At 48.6% G+C, this 12774-nt stretch overlaps 1 protein-coding gene and 1 long non-coding RNA gene across 4 annotated transcripts in view; both read left to right on the plus strand.

Moving 5' to 3' along the window:
- LOC135981845 (uncharacterized) overlaps positions 1 to 8150 on the plus strand; it is a 40801-nt gene extending 32651 nt beyond the window's left edge. The window contains exon 3 of the long non-coding RNA XR_010599043.1: positions 8017 to 8150. This is a non-coding gene — a long non-coding RNA (uncharacterized LOC135981845). The remainder of the gene's footprint in view (positions 1 to 8016) is intronic.
- Positions 8151 to 10531: 2381 nt separating this feature from the next.
- LOC101930905 (1-phosphatidylinositol 4,5-bisphosphate phosphodiesterase gamma-1-like) overlaps positions 10532 to 12774 on the plus strand; it is a 79546-nt gene continuing 77303 nt past the window's right edge. Inside the window, exons 1-2 of one of the 3 annotated variants that reach the window (XM_024102713.3) lie at positions 11696 to 11827; positions 11918 to 12157. In XM_024102713.3, the coding sequence (XP_023958481.2) occupies positions 11938 to 12157 (220 nt within the window). In that variant the 5' untranslated portion in view covers positions 11696 to 11827; positions 11918 to 11937. Of the gene's footprint in view, positions 10551 to 10978; positions 12158 to 12774 lie in introns of those variants that run through there. The other 2 variants (XM_065586344.1, XM_005291099.5) reach the window with 2 other exon arrangements.

The raw sequence follows: 12774 nt of genomic DNA on the forward strand, positions 1-12774 counted from the left end.
TTTTCCTCAGGTGTGAGGGCTCCCAGGTTAAAACCAAACTAACCATTGAAAAGGACACGGGCTGAGCTGATGAGACAGCCCAGTCCTTCAGCTACTAGTTGGAGAATTCGGCCTCCGTCTTTCTCTCCTGAATACCAGGGAACTGTCCTTGTCATGTTCCCTGACTTTCCCTGAAATGTTCCCAGCCCTTGTTATCCCACTACTTACACCTCTGAGAAAGGTGAGCAAGGAGATGAGCGCGTATAGGATCTCTGCTCCCTGTACCAATAATGTCTAAATCTGAGATGGAAAAGACTTACCGGATACCACTGGGTCCTTCCCACCCTCGAGGAGCCAGACTGCTCTCTGTCCTAGACATCTAGTGCATATTGTCCCATCTAATGTTAACTGGCCTGAGCTGGGGAGATGGAGGGAGGAGGCTGAGATGTACTTTATTACCTGGATTTCTGCCCTTTTTTTTCCAGTGCCACCCTTTTGGAGTTTTTAAAATGTAATTATTTCCCTCAATTCCTCATAAAGTCAATAGGGGCAATGTCTAGGTCATGTTCCCAAAGTTAACCCCTCAAAGGCCAGGACTCGGTGCTCTTACCCAAAGTTACTCGTGATAATATTCTTCCCTAACCTCTTCAGTACATTCTCCGGAGGGGAGGTCACATCCATAAGACCATCAATGGCTACTTTGGGGGACCCTGTGGCTCGGAAGAGGCTCATTGCCATTAAAAATTAAATGACGAACCTTGCCTAGCTGTGAATAGGAGCGTCCAATGATGAATGTGTGCTGGATCATCCCTCTGAAACATGAATCCCGCCAGGGGAAGCCCCAGCCAGCTCATTGGCCCCTTTGCAGGAAAGCAGCTGCAGGAATGAGGTGGGATGGGATGGAGTCATACCAGGGTTCTAGATCCAGGAGCAGGTCACAGTGAACAGGGTTACCATGACAATGCTCAGGGATATGTTCTCAAGGGCCACTGATTATCTGAGGGTCAGACCGTCAGAACAGCTTTCTTTGTTAATGACTACAAGGAGAGGTCCAGAGCCTCAATTTTCAAAGATGGTCACTGATTTTGGGTGTCTCAGTTTTGGGATGAGCAACTTGAGACACCTGGACCCTGATTTGCAGAGGTGCTGAACACCCAAAGCTCCCACTGACTTCAGGTGCACCTCTGGGTGCTCAATACATCTCAAAGTGAGGTGCAGGGTGTCTCAAGGGGACTCCCAAAACCTGAGGTACCCCAAACCAGAGGCCAAATGTGGCCTAATGTTCTCTTAAAGTGGGCATTGCAAGTGTAAAGAACATGCAGGGACACCTGGGATAGCCAGCTCCTGCAAAGTCACAAGGAGAGGTGCCAGGGGAAAGGAGCCAGGGAATGTCTGTCCTAGGCTGATGGGCGAATGGAGACTCCTTTGAAAATGGGGCCCAAAAAGAGGTAAAGTAGAGGGGAGGAATTGAAACCCACACATATTCACACCTCTGCTGAGCACCTCAGTAAAGAGAGGCCTATTTGTTGTAAGGGGCAGTATCTGGGGAAGATTTGAGGGGCAGTGGTGGAGGTTTCTGTATCTTGGAGTCAGAACAGAAAGACCGCACTAGTGCCTATTGAAGTCTCCCTTCTTTCTCCTTTACCTGTGATAAAGCTCTTCGGGTAACAAACAGAGAATGTCAGACTCCAGGGCATTCAGTCTAGTACCTTCCATTATCAGCAAAGTCACTTAAAAATCGATGATGATGCTTGCTCACAATTAAGACCTTACCCCCCATGCTTGCCAATGGTTTATTGTTACATGGTGGATACATCCCCATCAGACAGGAGAAAGTGTGTGGGGATGACATTCTCACTAGGTGCAAGTCCTGTTAGCCATTGTGGAAGAGCACAGTGGTGCTGAGGCTGGGTATGTTACTTACACCTAGTGCATGCTCCTAATTTCAGTGGGAGCTGAAGGTGATCAGAACCTTGCGGGACTGTGCACAGTGCCTTGCAAGGTCAGGTCTTTAGTCCGTCCTTATAAATCCGTCTCCCCAGACCTCTGATCATTTTTGTTGTTTTCTTCCATATTTGCTGCATTTTGTCAATAGCTTTCCAGCAACAAGGTACCCAGAAACTAAAGCTATAATCCGGTTGTGGTATCAGCTGAACTGTTTAGAGAGGAACTTGTCTTACTGCTCCATTACATGATGGATGGTATCCTCTCGCACTGAGGATACCTCTCCGGGGGAGGGAACCCCGGTTAGTAGGAAGAGACAAGGAATGTATTGAGGGATTCAATTATTAGAAATATCAATGAATGGTAATGACCAAGAGAAATGCATGGTGAATTGCCTGCCGGATGCAAAGGTTGCAGACCTCTCGAGACATCTGGGCAGATTTATACATAGGCACCGACTCTGTAGGTGCTCCGGTGCTTAGCACCCAGTGGTAGCCAGCTCCCACCCACCCACCCTCCCCAACGCCTCCCGCTCGCCAGCGGCTCCACCAATCAACTCCTCCCCCTTCCTCCCAGCACCTCCCTCCCGCTGCAATCAGCTATTTTGTAGTGTGCAGGAGGCTCTGGGAGGGATAGGGAGGAGTGGGGACAGGGCACGCTGAGGGGAGGGGGCGGAACTGGGCGGGATGGGGGTTGGGGTTTGGAGGAAGGGCTCAGGTGAGGACAGGGCCTGGGGCGGAGCAGGGGGTTGAGTACCCCATGGGCCCGGAGGAAGCCGGCACCTATGTATTTATGTGCAGTGCTGGGAAGAAGCCGGTGGTCATGGTACATGTAGGTACCCTTGTCATAGGGAAAGGTAGGAGAGAGGACTTGGAGGCCAAATTTAGGCTGCTAGATAAGGGATTAAGGCCAGGGCCTCCATGGTAGCATTCTCTGAAATGCTTTCAATTCCACCTGCAGAGTCAGTAAGACAGGCAGAACTGCAGGGTCTCAATGTGTGGATGAGACAATGGTGTTTTAAGGAGGGGTTTAGGTTTATTAGGTACTGACGAACCTTTTGGGAAAATAGTAGCCTATCCAGCAGGGGTCAGCAACCTTTGAGAAGTGGCGTGCCAAGTCTTCAGTAATTTAAGGTTTCGCATGCCAAAATAAAGGTTACATTTACAGGGGCCCCCAACAGAACCCCAGACAGGCAACGGGCTGAACGGGGCCGGCGGAAGGGACTCCAGCTGGCAGGGGCCAGCGGCTCAGCGCGCTGCCGGTCTGGGGTTCCGTCTGCCACCCGCGCTGCCAGTCTGGGGTTCTGTCCGCTGACCCCTGCCAGCCGGGGTCCCGGCCGCCAGCCCTACTCAGCCGCTGCCGGCCTGGGGTTCCGTCCATCCAGGCCGGCAGCAGGATGAGCGGGACCGGCGGCCGGGACCCCAGACCGGCAGCGCAGGTGGCAGATGGAATCCCAGACCGGTAGCAGGCTGAGCGCCTCAGCGCGCTGGCGGTCTGGGGTTCCGTGCCACCTGCGCGGCCAGTCTGGGGTTCTGTCCGCCGGCCCCGCTCAGCCCGCTGCCGGCCTGGGGTTCTGTCCATCCAGGCCAGCAGCGGGCTGAACGGGGCCGAGACCCTGGCTGGCAAGAGGCCAGCAGCTGGAACCCCAGACCAGCAGCGGGCTGAGTGGGGCCGGCAGCCGGAACCCCAGACCAGCAGCGGGCTGAGCGGGGCTGGTGGCCGGAACCCCAGACCAGCAGCGGGCTGAGCGGCTCAGCCAGCTGATGGTCTGGAGTTCCAACCGCCGGCTCTTGCCAGCTGGGGTCCTGGCCATTGGCCCCGCTCAGTCCGCTGCCGGCCTAGGATTCCGTTCACCCAGGCAGGCAGGGGGAACCCCGGCTGGCAGCAGTGTGCCAGTAAAAATCGGCTGGCGTGCTGCCAGTTGCCGAGCCCTGCTATACAGGAAGGATGGGCTCCACCTAAACCAAAACAGAACCAGATTGCTGGCATGTCAAATGTAAACGGTTGTAGCGGAGATTTAAAACTAAGGGCTGGGGGAAAGCTGACAAGTGCAGAGGAGCACATGGTTCAGACAGACACATCCCTTGGGGAGGATTTATAAAAGGAGATACTCTATATCCTAGTAAAGAGGAGAGAATAGAAATTGGTAAAGAACAGGTAGGAACTGAAGAGAAAGTCACACAAAAGAGAGTTCCATGCAATTACATCACGTGAAGGCAGACAGCTAAATGTTGACAAATGTTATAAGTGCTTGTATACAAATGCAAGAAGTCTAGCAAGATGGGTGAGCTCGAGTGCCTTGTATTAAATGAGGATATTGATATAATAGGCATCACAGAAACTTGGTGGAATGATGATAATCAATGGGATGCAGTAATACCAGGGTACAAAATATATAGGAGTGACAGAGTAGGTTGAGCTGGGGGATCGGGGGGTGGCATTATATGTGAAAGAAAGCATAGAGTCAAATATGGTAAAAATCTTAAATGAATCAAATGATACAATAGAATCTCTATGGATAGAAATTCTGTGCTTGAATAATAAGAGTGTAGCAGTAGGAAAATAATACAGACTGTGAAATGCTCAGGGAGATTAGAAAACCAAAAAAACCAATAATAATGGGGTGATTTCAACTATCCCCATATTGACTGGGAACATGTCACCTTGGGATGGCATGCAGAGATAAAATTTCTAGACACCATGAATGACGGCTGTGATGCTGGCAAACCAGCAGTCAAGTTAGGATCAGCGGGCCAAGTAACCAATGTATGAACCTTATAGGCTTGACAAGAGGCACTGCAATTGTAATCTGGCCAATTCACTTGTGAGTGGGCATCAAAGAGATGCTAAAAGGGGTTAATAGGCTCGGCCCTTTCATTTGCGTTGATAAGAAATCGAGGAAGAACTGTGTGTATGTTTATGTCTGTCTATATCCTATATATATGCATCCGAAGAAGTGGGCTGTAGTCCACGAAAGCTTATGCTCTAATAAATTTGTTAGTCTCTAAAGTGCCACAAGTACTCCTGTTCTTTTTGCGGATACAGACTAACAATGCCATTACAAACATTGAATCTATCTCCCCTTGTAAGTATTCTCACACTTCTTATCAAACTGTCTGTACTGGGCTATCTTGATTATCACTTCAAAAGTTTTTTTTCTCTTACTTAATTGGCCTTTCAGAGTTGGTAAGACAACTCCCACCTGTTTATGCTCTCTGTATGTGTGTATATATATCTCCTCAATATTTATTCCACTCTGTATGCATCCGAAGAAGTGGGCTGTAGTCCACGAAAGCTTATGCTCTAATAAATTTGTTAGTCTCTAAGGTGCCACAAGTACTCCTGTTCTTTTTACCAAAGGAACCAATCACCATAGCATTTAACTTCAAAAGGGGGATCTACACAAAAATGAGGAGGTTAGTTAAACAGAAATTAAAAGGAACAGTCATAGGAGTGAAATGCCTGCATTCTATATGGAAACACCATAAGAGAGGCTCAGATTAAATGTATACCCCAAATTTAAAAGAAAAAACAGTAAAAGGACCAAAAAATGACACCATGTCTAAACAACAGATTAAAAGAGGCGGTTAGAGACAAAAAGAGATCTTTTAAAAATTGGAAATCAAGTCCTACTGAGGAAAATAGAAAAGATCATAAACTCTGGCAAGTCAAATGTAAAAGTATAATTAGGCAGACCAAAAAAGAATTTGAAGAGCAACTAGCAAAAGACACAAAAACTAACAGCGTTTTTTTCTTAAGTACATCAGAAGCAGGAAGGCTGCCAAAACAATCCATGGGGCCACTGGATGATCAAGATGCTAAAGGAGCACTCACTGATGAAAAGGCCATTGTGGTGAACCTAAATGAATTCTTTGTATCAGTCGTCACTGCAGAGGATGTGAGTTTGATTCCCACATCTTCACCATTCTTTTTTGGTAATAAATCTGAGAAACTGTCCTGGATTGAGGTGTCATTAGAGGAGATATTGGAACAAATTAAACTGTAATATAAGTCACCAGGACGAGATTGTATTCCTCCAAGAGTTCTGAAGGAACTCAGATATGAAATTGCAGAACTACTAATTGTGGTTTGTAACCTATCACTTAAATCAGCTTCTATATCAAATGACTGGAGGATAGCTAATGTGACGGCAATTTTTAAAACAGGCTCCGGAGGCGATCCTGGCAATACAGGCCGGTAAGGCTGACCTCCATACTAGGCAAATTGGTTGAAACTATAGTAAAGAACAGAATTACCAGACACATAGATGAAAATGATTTGTTGGGGGAAGTGTCAACATGGCTTTTATAAATGGTAAGGCGTGATTTCCCATCCATTAGAATTCTTTGAGGGGGTCAACAAACATGTGGACAAGGGTGATCCAGTGAGTATAGTGTACTTGGACTTTTAGAAAACCTTTGTCAAGGCCCTAACCAAAGGCTATTAAGCAAAGTAAGCAGTGATGGGGTCAGAGTTTGGAAGGTCCTCTCTTGGATCAGTAACTAGTTAAAAGACAGAAAACAAAGAGTAGGGATAAATGGTCAGTTTTCAGAATGGAGAGAAGTAAATAGCGGTGTCCCCCAGTGTTCTGTACTGGAACCAGTGCTGTTCAACATATTAATAAAGGATTTGGAGAAAGGGATAAACAGTGAGCTGACAAAGTTCGTAGATGATACAAAATTATTCAAGATAGTTTAGTCTGAAGCAGACTGCGAAGAGTTGCAAAGGGATCTCACAAAACTGAGTGGTCAACAAAATTGCAAATGCAATCCAGTGATGATAAAGGCAAAGTAATGCACATTGGAAAACATAATCCCAACTCTACATACAAAATAATGAAGTCTAAATTGAATAATTGTTGAGAGTTCTCTGAAAACATCTGATCGATGTGCAGGGGCAGTCAAAAAAGCTAAGAGAAAGTTAGGAACCATTAAGAAAGCGATAGGTAATAAGACATAAAATATCATAATGTCACTATATAAATCCATGGTACATGTACACTTTGAATACTGCATGCAGTTCTGGTCACCCCATCGCAAAAAAAGATATATTAGAAATGGAAAAGGTACAGAGAAAGGCAACAAAAATAATTAAGGGTATGAAACAGTATCCATATGAAGAGAGATTAAAAAGACTGGGACTGTTCAGCTTGGAAAAGAGATGACTAAGGGGGGATATGACAGAGGGTTAGATAATCATAAATGGTGTGGAGAAAATGAATAAAGAAGCGTTGTTTACCCTTTCACATAACACAAGAACTAGGGGTCACCTAATGAAATTAATAGGCAGCAGGCTTAAAACAAACAGAAGGAAGTACTTCTTCACACTACGCACAGACAACCTGTGGAACTCATTGCCAGGGGATGTTGTGAAGGCCAAAAGTATAAGTGGGTTCAAAAAACAATTAGATAAGTTCTTGGAGGATAGGTCCGTCATTGGCTATTAGCCAAGATGGTCAGGGATGAAACCCCATGCTCTGGGTGTCCCAAAGGTTATGACTGTCCTTCAGTCCCAGCTTCTGTCCTCACTGACGTTTGCAACTCCTCCTCATTTGGTATCATCCAAGAATTTCATTAAGATGCTTTTGACTTTTTCTTCCCGCTCATTAATGTAGATGTTAAATATGAGTGACGGGTGCTAGGAGCAACCACAATGCAGCATTCAACCTGGGACAGAGAAGAATTCTTGTGAAGTGTTTTATCTCCCAGGACCACACCTGCTATGTTCAGACCAATCAGCTGCTTTACACAGAGGGGTCTTTTCTACTGAGCTGCTTGACATTAAGGCTATGTCTACAGTAGCATTTTTGTCGGTAAAACTTTTGTCGGTCGGGGTGTGAAAAAAACACACCCTCCTGGTGTGGACAGCACTACGTCGGCAGGAGAGCCTCTCCGGCCGACACAGCTAACGCCGCTCGTTGGGGGTGCTTTAATTATGCCGGCAGGAGAGCTCTCTCCCGCCGGCAAAGAGCAGCTACACGGGAGACCTTACAGCAACATAGCCTAAGTGCCCTTTAATTAGGGGTAAGAGGCTTTCCAGGTTTCCTAGATTAATTCCTGCCCTCTTCTCTCTGCTTCCTCCCTCATTTCTCAGTGTTGCCGGGCACGTTAATCAGGAAAAACCCAGTCAGTACTTGGAGGAAGGTCGCCTCAGAAAACCCAAGGTGTTGCACGGAGAAGTGAGGTTGGTGGAAATCCTCGCAGTGAGTCAGTACTGAATGACCACCTCCCAGAGAGTGCTGCGCTCCAGGAAGGGCCATCTTTTGGCTGAGAGGTAAACCTGTGGCCCTGACCATTTAGGTCATTAAAGAGCCAATGATCGTTAAAGCCTAGAGTTCTACCATTTATCTTGGCAAGCCCTGATCTGTAATATGGAGGCCCGGCCTGCACGGACTGCAGGTTTCACGATGCACATCCAAGGGCTACAGGGTTTCCCGGGCAGAGTCAGCTCCCAGCTGCGGCACATGGAGCGCATGCAGTCAAAGGTGCCTCTTCTTCTCCTCCCTACACTTGGAGGAGAGAATGTGGGAGGCTGCTCTGGGCTGTGTCATTCCCCAGCACTACCATCCAGATTCATCCCACCAGCCCTCCCCATGCTCCCTCTTCCCCCTACAACCCCCACACCCACCAGATCCTATCAACACCTTGTTCTCCTCTGTATCCTTTTCACCTCCTTCCACCTCAGCCCCCGCCCCAAAACCTCCAGCTGCCTCTGGCCCCTTCCAACTCTGAGGGGTTGTGGGAGAGAACCTCCTACCGCACCTTCCCACCCACTGCTGCTCTCAGAGCGCTGAGGTGAGGGGAGTCAGGTGAGAAAAGTCACCTGTGAGGGAAAGACTTGGCAGCTCTCTCCAGGATGATAAGCCTTGTGCCAGGGTTCCTCCAGTCTGGATGCCATCCTCTCCCTGTCTCTCACCCCCACCTCACGTCCCCGCCTCTCCATGCAGCCCCAGTTTTACTATTTCTTTCTTTAGACTGAAATAATAATAAAAAGACACTTCTACAGGAGACTACATACCCTGAGCTTTGATTAATCTTACTACACCGTACGTAACACAGCCAGCAGCATTGAAAGGCCTTGCCTGTATTTCCATGCTACCAGTGCAAACATTATTGCAAATTCATTGTGTCTTTGTGGTCAACGTCCATCAGGTTCCCCCTATAATGCTCCACAAACGTCATCCTCCGTCCCATAGGCACTGACCCCCCGGGTGCTCCGGGGCTCAAGCACCCACTGAAAAAAAAATGGGGGAGCTAAGCATCCAGGAACCACAATGTTTTTTTTTTTAACGTAATAAATGTTATTAAAGATGTCTGTCCGCTGGAAGTTACTTTGCCTTAAACTGACATTTTACAATGGCACCAGTAGGTGGCAGGAGCACTTACAGTGAAACTGGAAGGCAGAATTATTAGACTAGTATTAGGGCAACCATATTTTCCCAAAGGGAAAATGGGACACTGCATGTGGCCAGCCCGAGGCCCTCTGTCCCGCCATGCAACCCCACCCTCAGCCCTGCCTCCTGCCCTGAGACCGGCAGGAGCCCCCCATCCCACCTGTGTGGGGCCGGCCCCAAGCCCCCCTCTCCCCTCTCATGCACAGGGCCAGCCTGAGGTCCTCTGCCACCTGCCCTTGCGTGGGGCTGACCTGAAGGTCCCCCTGGCACAGGACCGGCCCGAGCCCCCTTTTCCCCCCTCCTGCGTGTGACCAGCCTGAGACCCTCCCTTCCCCCATCATGTGGGATTAGCCCAAGACCTCCCCTTCCCCCTGCTGTGCGCAGGGCCAGCCTGAGGCCCCCTTCTACCCCCTGCTCACGAGACCGGCCCAAGACCCCCTGCCTCCCACCCATGTGCGGGGCTGGTCTGGCCCGAGCCGCTCTCCAGAACCCTCCCTCCCACGCAGGGCTGGAGTTGCCCCTTGCCCCCCCGGCTCTGCACATTCCTCCATGCCCCACTAGGGGTTGCACCCTACTGGGACAGCTGGGACAGGGCTTAAAAAAGGGACTGTCCCAGCCAAAACGGGACATATGGTTCCTCCTGACTAGCATATCACGATTCACAGTTAGGGAATGGAAGTGAGTAGGTTGAAATGGATACATTTGTGTTCAAAATCAGCAGTGGTAACAGGAACCCAATGTGCTTCAGCAAATACAGGAGAAACTGCTGCAACAGTGGACGATCCGACCGCTGAAACTGCTACCATGCGTTTTGATACCAGCGAGAGCAAACAAAACACAAAAGGAAAACAAGGCGAAGGAAACTACAGCGTGACATGTTCTTGGACATAGCTGTATAGAAAAATATAACCGTCTCCAGTGTCGTTTTTAAAAACTGAGGGGAATGAACATTTGCGCACTATGCTTCAAGAGTACTGCAAATTTATAAGAATCCTTCTCACTGTCCCTGTATCATCCTGCACTGCGGAACACTCATTCTCCAGCTTCAGAAGACTTAAAAATGATCTCCGGTCATTAATGGGACAGATGCGACTGAATCATGTGGCTGTCCTTAACATGCATCAAGACCATAGCAGGGAACTAGATGTAAATAAGATTGCTGACAGTTGCATCCAGAAAGCTACAGAGAGACGTAATGTCTTTCAACTGTGACGTTAGTGAAGACCGCTTGTAGGTGAGTGCGATGATTTTAATGTACTGTAATTCATGATCATGTCATTATATAGTTTCTTACTATTTTAATAATGGTTAAATAGGTCGGATACCAATGATAGACTCATATTGAATAACTAGAATATTGAAGAAGTGTATAAATATGTTGAAAATAGCCTTCCCCAAAACTGGCAGAGCTCCCCCCACACACCTCTTCAAAAGCCAAAGTCAGCCTCTCCAGATGTAAGAACCATGTGAACAGCAGCATGTCCCATGCTGCTCCCAACCGATCTTTCCCTATCCCTCCAGAGGGAAGCAGGTGCTTTCTGCCTCTAGATGTCACTCTCCACCATCTTTTCTTTCTCTCCTTCTATTTTTCTTTCTCCAAGATCCTGCAATTTTTTTTTTTAAATTCCTTTCTGATCTCTTTCCGGCCATGTGTGATTGCAGTTTCCTCTGGGCGTCCATTTCACCAGCCTGAAATTAATCAGCAGCGAGAGGGAGAAAGAGAAAAGGGGGGAGAAACCCCCCTTGTCATCTTGATCCCCAAGCAGAAGTAGAGCAGCAGCCCCCAGGAATTCACACCAATACTCCCTCGCCAGGATCTGCAGGCGGGCTCCCTGACTGGGATCTGCTGGAGCAGGGGGACCCCCACATCCTCCAGATTCCCTGCCAGAAATCTACTGGACCAACCCCTCTTCATTCCTCCCCAGGATCCGCAGGAAAAGCCATCAGGAGATCGCCTGTCCCTCCTCCACTCCAGCCCTCCCCATCCCCAGTTTGGAGGCGTTTGCTCTTCGCTGGCTGAGGGGGAAATCTCTGAATCTGGCTGGACAGTTTTTTTACTTTGAAGCCTCTGGGCTTCTTTCCTCCATCTCTTCCACCGCTGACAGTAAAACCCAGCCTCGCAGAGCTCTACAAGGGGCTGTCCCTCCGTGCCACCCTGCAGCACCAACAGCATGGATTTTGTGTGTGTAAAGGGGCTGCTGTAATTTCAGCCTCCTGGACCTGCCCTGGTTGGATTATTTTTTATAGCTCTGATTTGAAAAGCAGCCACCAAGCCTTCCTGCCTGCCTGATCGTTCACTGCTGCAGCTGGATTACAGCAGGGAAGCCTCATTCCTGGGTTGCAGGGAGAGAAGGTTGCAGGATCCTTCAATCCCACCCCCTTCCTCTTTCCACAGCTCCGAGGAGAGTCCTGGCTCTTTGCAGCATATGTGGTGCAGCAGAGTGGAAGCCACTGCAGCAAAGGAAGCGCTTGTCTCGGGTGATTTGGGGGAAAGGAATTGAAAATAAGAGGGTAGATTTTGTTTCCGAGGGTCTGGGCTTCATTTCCCAAACGCTCGTTCCTTTCATGCATGACACGGATCCTGCTCTGTGATTCCTTCAGGCGATGGCCATGCAGTAAAGATGTCAGTGTCCAGGCTGAACAGTGTCAATGGGTTTTTGGAGGACTCCAGGATGGAGGTTGGGGACATGGGGAGGATCCTCAGGAGTTTGGAAATTGGGACCGTGCTGACCTTGTTCTACCAAAAAAAGTCCCAGAGGCCAGAGAGGAGGACGTTTCAGGTGAAGCTGGAGACCAGGCAGATCATTTGGAGCCGGACGCCTGAGAAAGTGGAAGGAGACAGTGAGTATATTCCGCATCGCAGCGTGAACCAAGAAAATGTCTGTCTCTAAAGCTGACTGTCAAATGCCTCTCACTAGGGGAGCTGGGCTTGGTGCAGCTCACTCCAAGAGTCCAGGAAAATCCAAGCTGAATGCATTGGCTTGTAAATCTTTGTGGAGAGGCAGCCTGGCCTAGTGGGTTGAGAACCTAGGAACTCCCCTATTCTAGCTCTGGCTGGGCTCTGCCAGTGACTTGCTGCATGGCCATGGGCAAGTCTCTAGATCTTAGCCTGTGAAATGGGGATGGTGGCTTTTGTGAGGGTTCACTGGTTAACATTTGTAAAGCTCTTTGAAAAGTGCTATTTACGTGTTATGTTTTAGCAATCGCTATGGTGATGGCGGCTTAATGATCGGTCATAGCACCTTTATTCTAAGGAATGGCACGAACTTTACTGGCGGCACCAACCAGGTGCCCAGGGATTGTTTCGCTGGCCACAGAGAAGCAGCAACCTCTGGAGCGGAATGTGGCATCTGTTTCACTGCAACAGTCAGTGAAGAAGAATGCAGCATGTAAGCGCAGGGGGATTTAGGTCAGGAGCATGTAGTTACTTGAGTAGGGAGGTGGCCAGGACACCAGGG

This window comes from Chrysemys picta, chromosome 2, assembly GCF_011386835.1.
Source record: "Chrysemys picta bellii isolate R12L10 chromosome 2, ASM1138683v2, whole genome shotgun sequence".
Taxonomy (NCBI): Eukaryota; Metazoa; Chordata; order Testudines; family Emydidae; genus Chrysemys; species Chrysemys picta.